A 10,566-nucleotide genomic window follows, 5' to 3' on the forward strand; every position below is an offset into this window, starting at 1 on the left:
AGGTCTGCACATACAGATTATTTTTACAAGCATTCGCTGGATTTAAACACAGATTTTCAAAGCCTTTGCAATATTTTGATCATATCTGAATAAATTTAACAAGCAATAAAAATAGAATTTAATCCTCTCGTGAAACAGCTCCCCTAATCACCCCTCTGGTTTTTGATCAGAAAGCTTTTTTTGTCAGGTGAACCAACAAGCTGGTAGATTTTTGAGGTCAGTTCTTTGTTTGAATTGTAATTCTATCTTCTCTCTCTTTCTAGGCCATGGCTGTTATCTTCTCAAATTTTAGCATTATAACAACAGCTCTTCTATTCAGGATAGTGCTGAAGTAAGTAACTTGCTGTGAAAGTATAAATCATACTTTAAAATGTCGCAGCCTGATTTCAGTTGATAATACCCAGAGTACTGAGCCTTCAGAGCCCCAAAGCCGAGGTTTTATTCCTAATTGGCTTTGTGTATGAAGAAAGCTGTTTAACCTATCTGGAAAGCTGCTCCAAGACTAGTCTGACTGAATCCTCTGTAATAAGATGGAGGAAAGTTTTGAGCATCTCATAAAAAACATATACATAATTGACTGAGTTATAATTGGTATCTTAAATTTTAATGCCAGGTTTGAAACAAAGAATTTATGAGCTGCTTTTTCTTCAGCAGAATCTCTGTGCTTTAATGGGAAACCAAGAGGTTGCTAGGATTAACATATTTGTTATTTAGAATTTTGAGATAAGAAAGAGTGACAAATTCTTCATTAAAATTCTTGAGATGAATACGTGATTTAAGCTTTAACTAGTAGAGGATTGCATGAGAAATCATACATAAAGTTTGTAGTTTAGGTTAGAGAGTAAGACTGATAGGTTTTAAATTTTTGAAAATGCCTTCATCAGTCTTTCCTAGCTCCAAAAGGACCGCTGAATACTATAAACATTTTTAGGTAAATAGGCTCTGCTTCCAAGGAAAGACCAGGCATATCCTAAACCAAAAAACCAAATTCACTGCCATCAAGTTGATTCTGACTCATAGTGACCCCCGTTGGGTTTCCGAGGCTATAAATCTTTACAGAAATAGATTGCCCCGTCTTCCTTCCATGGAGCAGCTGGTGGGTTTGAACTTCTTAACATCTGTTTAGCTGCCAAATGCTTTACCCACTACACCATCAGAGCTCCTTAGGATATCCTAAGATCTGACTCATAGCAACCCCTCCTTGAGTTTCTGAGCCAGTATCACTAGGGAAGTAGATTGCCCAACTTTGCTTTTGAGGAGTGGCTGGTGGGTTTGAGCCTCCAGCCTTGTGATTAGCAGTCAGATGCCTTAGGCACTACACCATCACACCACCAGAGTTCCCTGGGTATCCTGAGGAAGTGAGTAATACCAGATCTGGATATTTAACTACAGCTTAATTTGCTATATAAGGATGATGTTGATGATGATGATAAAAATAAAAGCACCTTCTTGTCACATGTGTTGTGGTTATTTTAATTTTACATTTACTTTCACTTTTTAATTTCTTGTTTCTCACTGTGCTATGTGAGAGTGTTTTCTTGCATAATTTATGTACAGAGAAGGAAGAATGAATTGGCATATAGGCCTGAAAGTAAATTCAGTTGTGAATTAATGAATCCAGTGCTCTTTGATATATGGAATTCCTGAAACATTTTCTTTTACCCTGAGGAAACATTCAATTCAATAGTTACGGGAGATGGGAAGCAAAAAAAAAATGAAGATTACAGTTAGTCCAGTTTAAATGTTAAAGTACATTGACATTTGTTTATGCAGCATGTTCTTCATTTTAGGTATGAATTATGAAAATAATTATTTAGCAGTTTAAAGAATGCTGTTCAAAATGTTATGGAAATCAACATGTAGCTCACTTTGAAGAATAAAAAGTTGACTTCTGAGAAAATGAATGTAAGAAATGATATTTTTACATTGATTCCTGTGTTAAAATAAGAAATGTCTTTCCAAAAAGGGAAAAAAAAAAATGACTGAAAGACATAGTAAAGTGCTCTTTGTTTAATAAGGGAGCAGAGGACTCAAAAATATAATTTCAGAGTAAAAAGAACTTTTTTCTATGAAATGATAATTCATGTGTACACATGGTATTGTGTAAGTTATTGTGTAATATACAAGTATTATGTAAAAATGATATCAATTTAAAATTGAATTTAGCAAAGAAGATAGAATGTATAGATTGCCCCATTTGAAACTGGCCAGTAGCCCTAGCTCTGCCCTATAGCAAATATCGCCTATTAAAATTTTTAAGCATTTAACTATTTGCATTAAAAAAGTTAATTCTTAGGTTAGCCAAATCAAAATCTATACTGCAAATGTAAAATTTTACTTTTAGTATTACTAATTATAACAATATTGATTGAATTATTGCTAGTTTTAATTAACATAAATTTTATAGTTAATTTTTTTTTCACATACTTTACCACTTAATCTTTAGTGCAATAGTATAAATTCTTTTTTTTTTTTTTTTTAATTGTGATTTGGGTCAAAGTTTACAACACAAATTCACTTTCCATACAGCAGTTCACATACACTTTGTCTCATGACATTGACTACAATTTATCCCAATGCAACAGCTCCCCTCCCACTTCCTCCCAATAGTTACCTCTTCTCTGTATCCATCCTTCCATGCACTCCTGCTCCCTGAGCTGTCTTCCTGTGCATAAACAGACCTTTCTCCCATGATTGTTCTCTCCAAGCAGTGTAGCTACCTTAGGTAAATGTTCACCTCTTATTGGGCTGGAAGCCACAGATGTGGGTTCAATTCCAGATCTGAAGGGCAGCTAGGGGCCGTAGTCTCAGTGGTTCCACCAGGCTCTATCAGACCAGCAAACCCAGGCCCCTTTTTTTTTCCCCAATATTATTTTGAGTTTTGGTCCACATTTTTCTCCCTCTCTATCCAGGATCTCCTACATAGATTCCCTCTCTGAGTGGTTGACAGTGGTAGCTGGGCACCATCTAGTTCTTCTGGTTCTTCTTGTATAGGCTGTGGAGCACATGGTGTACCAGTCGCAAGGACTAATTGTTTCCATGAATCTTTGGTTTTCCTCATTCTTTGCTCTGGATGAGGAGAGACCCATCATTGCATCTAGATGGCTGCTTACAAAATTTTAAGATCCCAGTTGCTACCTGCCGAAGTAGGAGGTAGAACAATGTTTTGTGTAGTATGTTATGCCAGTTGAGCTTGATGTCCCCTGTGACTATGGTCCTGAGCCCACAGGTTCAACTACTCGGTCCCTGTGGGTAGCTAGGTGTGACCAAGAAATGACTACAACCTTGTCCCTTGTCAGCTCTACTATACACCTGGGAATTCTTACAGAACATACAAATACACTTGTAGAACCATTGTCTGCCAACCCTATATATGGTCTTGGGTACACTCCCCACTTCAAAGACATACCTAATAGTTTAGCCTGTCCACCCACCTGTCCATCCGTAAACCCATGTTTGCCTTCACTGACAATGCAGTACTGTATGGGCAAAAGGCTTCATCTTTGTTGTCTGCACTTCCCATGTACCTCTCTCTGTCTTCCTCTTCCTCAGTGCCACCATGTTGATCACTCACATTTAGTACATTGCCCTTCTCTTCACCCAAGTCATTATTTATGTTTACCTATCTAATAGTGTTCCCTGTTGTTGTTATGTGCTGTGGAGTCAGACCCAACTCATAGCAACCCTCCTTGGGTTTCTGAGGTGGTATCACTGTGGAAGTAGATTGCGGTTTGAACCGCCAGCCTTCTGGTTAGCAGGCAAGTGCTTTAGGCGCTATGCTACCAGAGCTCCTACAGTGTTCTCTACTGACATAAAAAATGAACACATTTTTTTATAATATATATTTTAATAAATAATGAGTGCCATATAGAAGTTATTTTGGAGAACTCTCATTTGTAAAGTTCAAGGTACTCTGTGACACGTTCATTTTGAGACTTAATCTAATCTAGGATCATTGGAACTTACTTAGAGCACAATCTTAAGTGCAATAGTATAAATTCTTAAATATGCCTTTGCTTTGTTTTTAAAATCTCTATGTCTAAATCCTTATTTACATTTAAGGAAGTTATTTACATTTGAGAAACAATAAAACCACTCCATTGTTTCTATTTCCACAGGCACCAATTTAGCTCACTGGGTAGGTCTTAATTTGACTGATTCAAAAATAAACACTGAATCTACCCTAAATAGTAGATAAAATATTGTGGTAATCAATACTATCTGCCATTTAAATACTAGCTTTTATTACATTTTAAATCAATTTAAGATTGTTCTATTTTGATTTTTTTCATTTGTGTGTATGTTGGTTGGTGGTGGTTCTCTAATCTATCCTTCATAAATCCTTTGAGTGTCTTGCCATTGGCAGTGAAATCTTGATGTAGACATAGCAGTTTAAGTGTTCTATCATATATTCTTAATTTTTTTGCCATGAATAATTCATTTTTCATTTAGAATAGTAAAGCTGTTGTTTTGTATACCTGACTCTAGCAGAGCCATCAAACGTTGTTTCCCCTACAGATAAAGAATATGAGGCTACAGAAGTAGGAAAAAATAAGCCTAGTGACTAATGCAAAGACTACTTGGAGGAATTTAAAAGCAGGAAAAGAAAAGTATTACCATTCTAATGCCCTATTATCTTTTCTGGAGAAACTGAATATACTGATTTGCTCGTTGAAGTATATCCACTGGTTCAAAGGAAAACAGGGCAGTCATTGTATAATCTTTTTTGTATAATCTTGTTTGCCTTGGCTTTGGGAAATTTTATCAACCTGAACATTGAGTATTTGGGCAAAAGGTAGCCAAGAGCAGCACTTACCTTTACAAAGACAATATATATAAGTTTCCCCAACATTTTCAAAGAGAGGCTATGGAAAAAAAATCATTAAATCATTAAGGAATATTTTGAAACATATGATAGATGTCTTGGAAGTTACAGTAAAACTTAGGGACTGTCTAAACCAGCAGAAGAATCAAGAATGGTGCCACTTAGTAGTATAGGCATTTTTTCCAATATCATCCATTCATGTGATAATCTTTATAATTTCTCCTAACTCTGCTCCTGATCACTCTGTGCTACTAAGAAATGTGTTATGTGTACTTTCCTGAGAAAGTAATCATGCAGGTTTTTCCACTTAATTGTTTTCATGTTCTGTTCTGGCTTACTACCACCAAATATGGTGGAAGTGTTCTTGTCAAAAACAACTTGTATTTCCTTACCCAGTTACTAGAAGAACTCAAAGCGGAGAATTATAATACAAAATAGATAGCTTAATTTATTTTAAAATATGCAAATGTACATGTATTCATTCATTCTTTTTGATGTAAAGCTAAGGCTTTTCCTTTGAGTGTAGGTAGGTTTGTTTGTTGGAGTTCTTTGAATTTTTCTTACATGAAGCCTCATTATGCATCATCCATGATTTCTGGTTTCAGTTTCTTTAAAGTGGAACAAGTCCTTAAAAATAATTTTTAGGTAGAATTCTCCTAGAGTTTTATTATCTGTTCTCTAATCTTTTATAATTCGCTCACCTATACCTAATTCAAATGCAGTTTTTTTATGTTGTGAGTGATTCATCTTTAACTAGTCTTTCCAAATTGCTCAACATAGTTTTTCCACTCATAGTTTATCACTTTAAATAATATGTACTATATATATACACACACACACATATACATACAGTAACATCACCTGGGAAAAACACATTTAGAAACAGACTCTGAACAATTTGTGGTAGGAGGGGAGAGGCACTCAGGGTAGCTTTCTAACCTCTTGCTTTGAGCACCAATCAGAATGCTTATAGGAGCAAAGAAGAGAATCAACTAAATGAACTACTATGTTGAGTTGAATACACTGTGAGGAGCAAACTCCTCTGTACACAATCAGTGGTCATTTGTAAGAGCTCAGATCCTCAGCCAACTCTACAAGGTAATTTTTTTTTGTTGAAAATCCACCATTTTCAGCCTTATCCTTAATGATTTTTGAAATGTTACTTTGAATAAGTAATTGTTTGCAGTAGGTACTGTTTAGCTTAAGTGTTTAGTTAGTTCTCTTTTTATTTTTTCAATGTCAATGTCATTGAAAAATACACAGTTGTCAGAATTGAAATCTAAAGGAACAATAGATTATATCATTACCTCATTTATCTGTGATACTATAGGTAGTCTTAAGTTGAAAAACTAGTTTTTAAAATTCTGAAAATTGGCCGTCCATTTTTCATCTCTGCCTTTGTCTACTCTCTTTTCTGCTATCTTATGTGCCTTTTTGTAGACCCTTTTTTCCCTCTGCCTGTTACATCCACTCACTCCTTTTTAACATGACAAACTCCAATTTAGTTATCGTCTGTCACCTCAAGTGCCATTTTCTCTTTGAAGTCATACCTGATTCCTTCCTCTCTATCTCAGCAGCTTTCCATGTATAAACCTCTCCTTGTATCACTTACTATACATTATATTGACATGGTGGCTGCGACGATGGGCTCAAGTATGGTAGGAATCATGGAGCTGGTGTGGGATCAGGCAGTGTTTCATTGTGCTGTGCATGGGGTCGCTATGAGTCGAAAACGACTCAATGGCACCTAACAACAAGAACACATTGTCATTAGTTAGTTTCATGGTTGTCCTTCAAATTCTGAGGATGGAGGTCAGATCTTCTTGATTTTCCCAGAGTTTCTGGAACATAATGGCTGCCCATTAAATGTCTGTTGAATAAATCAACAAAATGGAATAATCATAATACATGTCCTCTATAGCCATGAGTTTGTTGTTAGCCCCTCCCTTTAAAAAAAGCATTCTTAGAACTTGATGAACTATGAAACTGCTCAAAGGATTTTTTTTTTTCCCCTTGCTTAATGAACTAGAAGTTTGCTGAATAATATTTTGTGATTAGATCATAGATCTAGGAGTTAGCTTTCTCTCCAAATCTTTTTTGACTCATGAACACCTTTGAAGATTTGACAGAGCCTTGAAGAATCTCCCCAGCAGGGGAAAATTCACCTACATAGAAGGTTTTGAAAACATTACAAGAATTTACAGGTTCCTGAAGCTTGTCCACATACTTTCTGGTTCATGAACTTCAGGTTAAGAATCCCTGTTAAAATTTACTTTACAGCAGATAATAAGTTATCAGGCAAATTAGTAATTATTATTTATGTAGTAATATATTCTGTCTAGGCCTACAAACACCTCTGGAAGGAAAAGGGAGCCTTAGTTAACGCAAAAGATGAGCAGAAATCTTCAAAGAGGAGAAATGACTCACTGGCTTTAAGGGACAGCTATTAGGAAAGTAAATAAAAATGCCAGGATTAGCAGCAGAGGCACCCACAGGGTTTCCTTTAAGCTTAAATTGTGGGGAATGCTAGCAGTAAGTGTAGTTTAGCCAACCAAGTACTCAAGCATCTGTTTGAGTTGTCAGTAGAAATTATTTATATAGCAAAAGAAAACAGCAGTGAAATCTTGTTTTTCATCTTTGAACAGGCAGCACCTAAACTGGATACAGTGGGCTTCCCTCTTGATTCTGTTTTTGTCTATTGTGGCCCTGACTGCTGGAACCAAAACATCACAGCAGAACTTGGCAGGACATGGATTTCATCATGATGTCTTCTTCCGCCCATCTAATTCCTGTCTGCTTTTCAAACATGAGCACCTGAGAAAAGACAATGGCACAGCAAAGGAATGGACTTTTCCTGAAGCTAAGTGGAACACTACAGCCAACGTGTTTAATCACTTCCGTCTTGGTTTAGGCCATATTCTTATTATAGTCCAGTGTTTCATTTCTTCAATGGCCAACATCTATAATGAAAAGATACTGAAGCAAGGGGACCAGCTCACTGAAAGCATCTTCATACAGAACAGCAAACTCTATTTCTTTGGCATTCTTTTTAACGCACTCACCTTGGCCCTTCAGAGGAGTAACCATGATCAGATTAAGAATTGTGGGTTTTTTTATGGCCACAATGCATTTTCAGTAGCCCTTATTTTTGTCACTGCATTTCAGGGTCTCTCAGTGGCTTTCATCCTAAAGTTCCTGGATAACATGTTCCATGTTTTAATGGCCCAGATAACCACTGTCATTATAACAACAGTATCTGTCCTGGTGTTTGACTTCAGGCCCTCCCTGGAGTTTTTCTTGGAAGCCCCATCAGTCCTTCTCTCAATATTTATTTATAAGGCCAGCAAGTCTCAAGGTCTAGAATATGTACCAAGGCAAGACAGGATCCGAAATCTGAGTGCCAGTCTTTGGGAGCGCTCCAGTGGGGTAAGTTGTGAGGATGCTGCTTTTTTGTCTTTTCTCAAATTCCAAGTATGATTATGCAGAAATAAAGATCTGATTTATCACAATATATTAGTTATCTGTGACTTTTAAAAATCAGTCAAGCAACATTCATTGAACTTCTTATGTGTGCAAGGGCTTGTGATAAATATTGTCAAGTGTAGAAAATATAAATCATGGCCTCCAGGACCTTAGAGTTAGGTTTATCACAGAGTTGGATGATGCCTCACAAATTATCCAGAAAGTAACTCAGAGGCTAAGTGGTTTATAGCCGGTAAGTTAGGCCCATGGAGCCTGACTCCTGGTTTACTGCTTTTTCTACTCTACTCTGGTTAAGGAGGCAAGCCTTGTTTGTAAGAAAACTTGATCTTATGCATTGACAAATCTTGTTAGAGAACTTGGCCCCTTGATTCTCTCTGTAGTTACTGATAAACCAGTGTGCCAGAAGAGCAAGGCCTATTAATCCCAATAAGAAGGAGGTTTTCAAAGAGATTTTCGCAAGTATGAGAAAAATGTCTTCTAGACAAGTATCTTCTAGTTGCATGTAGTTGTTGTTAGAAGGGTCAGTCATGTTATTAGCAATTGAATCAATAATGATCTTTTGGAGGTACAATTAAAGGATTAAATATATGTTTAAATGGTAAAATAGATTTCAATTTTTGTGAACACAAAATATGAAATAATTTCATATATTAACATTTCACTTAGTGGGAAAATTAAGGTATTGTTTAATAGAGTTCATGAGGCAGTATAGCTTGGTATAATGCCTCTGACGTGGTAACACAGTGGATTCTTAGGATGAAAAATTGGAAGTGTAGGTTCCAAATATCTGCCCTCAGAAGTCCTTTATTCTTTTCCAACAGACTGATAACACTGTTTGCCCTACTTTTTAACCAAAGGAAAATCAAATGTAGGTAACAAGGCCAAATTTATATCTTTCTCCAAGGAGGACTGGGTAATCTACTGCCGTAAAGATTTACCACCTTGGAAACCCAAAGGGTGTTGCTATCAGTCGGAATCGACTTGATGGCAGTCAATTTGGTTTTTTTGGTCCACCCTTTAGGTAAGTATTGTCAAGACCAGCAGAGGGTGCTCTTGTTTCTACTGTTAATTTTGAAATCCAAATATTGCATTTCATTTTTTTTTTATCTCTGTATACAACAACTCCTAAAATTAACTTTCCAAGAACTTAAGAATTTATTTAAGTTTAGTTTATAATATTATATTTATACAGGTATGCATTATTTAATGTCCTCTCAGGCAGTGCCTGCTGTGCATACATTGGTGGTCCTGTTAGGTTGTTTTGTTTTATATAAAGGGGATGAGCAGCCTTATTTTTGTTCATTATTTTCTCCTAGTGTTTTGAAAGACCCCAAACCCCCACTTTTGTAGCACTGGAGCACAGGTGGGATACAGGCAGATAAGGCAGAAGAGATGGCTCTGGAAGTGGGCTCTCAGGCTTTATGGTTGGCAGGCAGGCAGCGGTAGTGGAGGCTGCAGAGCCCTGACCACTCCTGCCATTAAGGCAGGCTGAATAGCAGGTGGGGGTGGGTATGCTCAGCTCCTGTTGCCACCGCTGCCCCCACCCATTCCATCAGCTTCCACCAGCAGCTCTAGCAGCAGCAGCTCTCACAGCAACAGCAATAGCAGTGGCCACAAGGATGATGAAGCTGACTCCCAAACTTCACACAAAGTCCTAATCATGTAGCATCCTATCTCACAGAACATTTCATGGACATTAAGCAATATATACTTTTGCTTTAATTAAATATGACCTATGACTTATGAATAAATTATTGTTGAGCAATCATTAAAAATAGTATATGTCTAGTTTTGTTTTAATTAATTGATGATTTCATATGTTTCCTTTTAGGATGGAGAAGAACTGGAAAGACTTACCAAACCCAAGAGTGATAATGAGTCAGATGAAGAGACTTTCTAATTGGTACTCATATAATTGGCAGCTCTCACAAACCTAATTTTTATGTTTGTAATATTTATCTTTTCATGGTGATAAGCTAAGAATGTTTCTAAAATATAATACTCTTTGCACATATCTAAGCACCCCTAAACAGTTCCATCCAAGGCTTAAAGTACCTAGAGACTGAAAAGTTCTAAAGAACTGTCATAGACTTAATACGATAGAGACTGTAGCAATAGCCCAGTACTTGATAAGTCAACAAGATATATTTGCAGATTGTTTCCTTTGTCTTCAAAGTTCCAAAAAGCTTGAAGCAATCATGTTAGCTGTACCTTATAAATTGACAAATAGAGATCAGTTTGCCAGACGTTAATAGTTA

The 10,566-nt window shown here is 36.6% G+C and overlaps 1 protein-coding gene across 1 annotated transcript in view; it reads left to right on the top strand.

Moving 5' to 3' along the window:
* Window positions 1–10,208, top strand: part of SLC35A5 (solute carrier family 35 member A5) — a 21,676-nt gene extending 11,468 nt beyond the window's left edge. Inside the window, exons 4-6 of the mRNA XM_042781854.1 lie at window positions 264–331; window positions 7,471–8,251; window positions 10,140–10,208. Coding sequence (XP_042637788.1) covers window positions 264–331; window positions 7,471–8,251; window positions 10,140–10,208 — 918 coding nt within the window. The remainder of the gene's footprint in view (window positions 1–263; window positions 332–7,470; window positions 8,252–10,139) is intronic.
* The last annotated feature ends 358 nt before the right edge of the window (window positions 10,209–10,566 follow it).

The sequence above is a fragment of the Orycteropus afer genome, unplaced genomic scaffold, assembly GCF_000298275.1.
Source record: "Orycteropus afer afer isolate SDZICR_OR568_19922 unplaced genomic scaffold, OryAfe1.0 scaffold00184, whole genome shotgun sequence".
Taxonomy (NCBI): Eukaryota; Metazoa; Chordata; class Mammalia; order Tubulidentata; family Orycteropodidae; genus Orycteropus; species Orycteropus afer.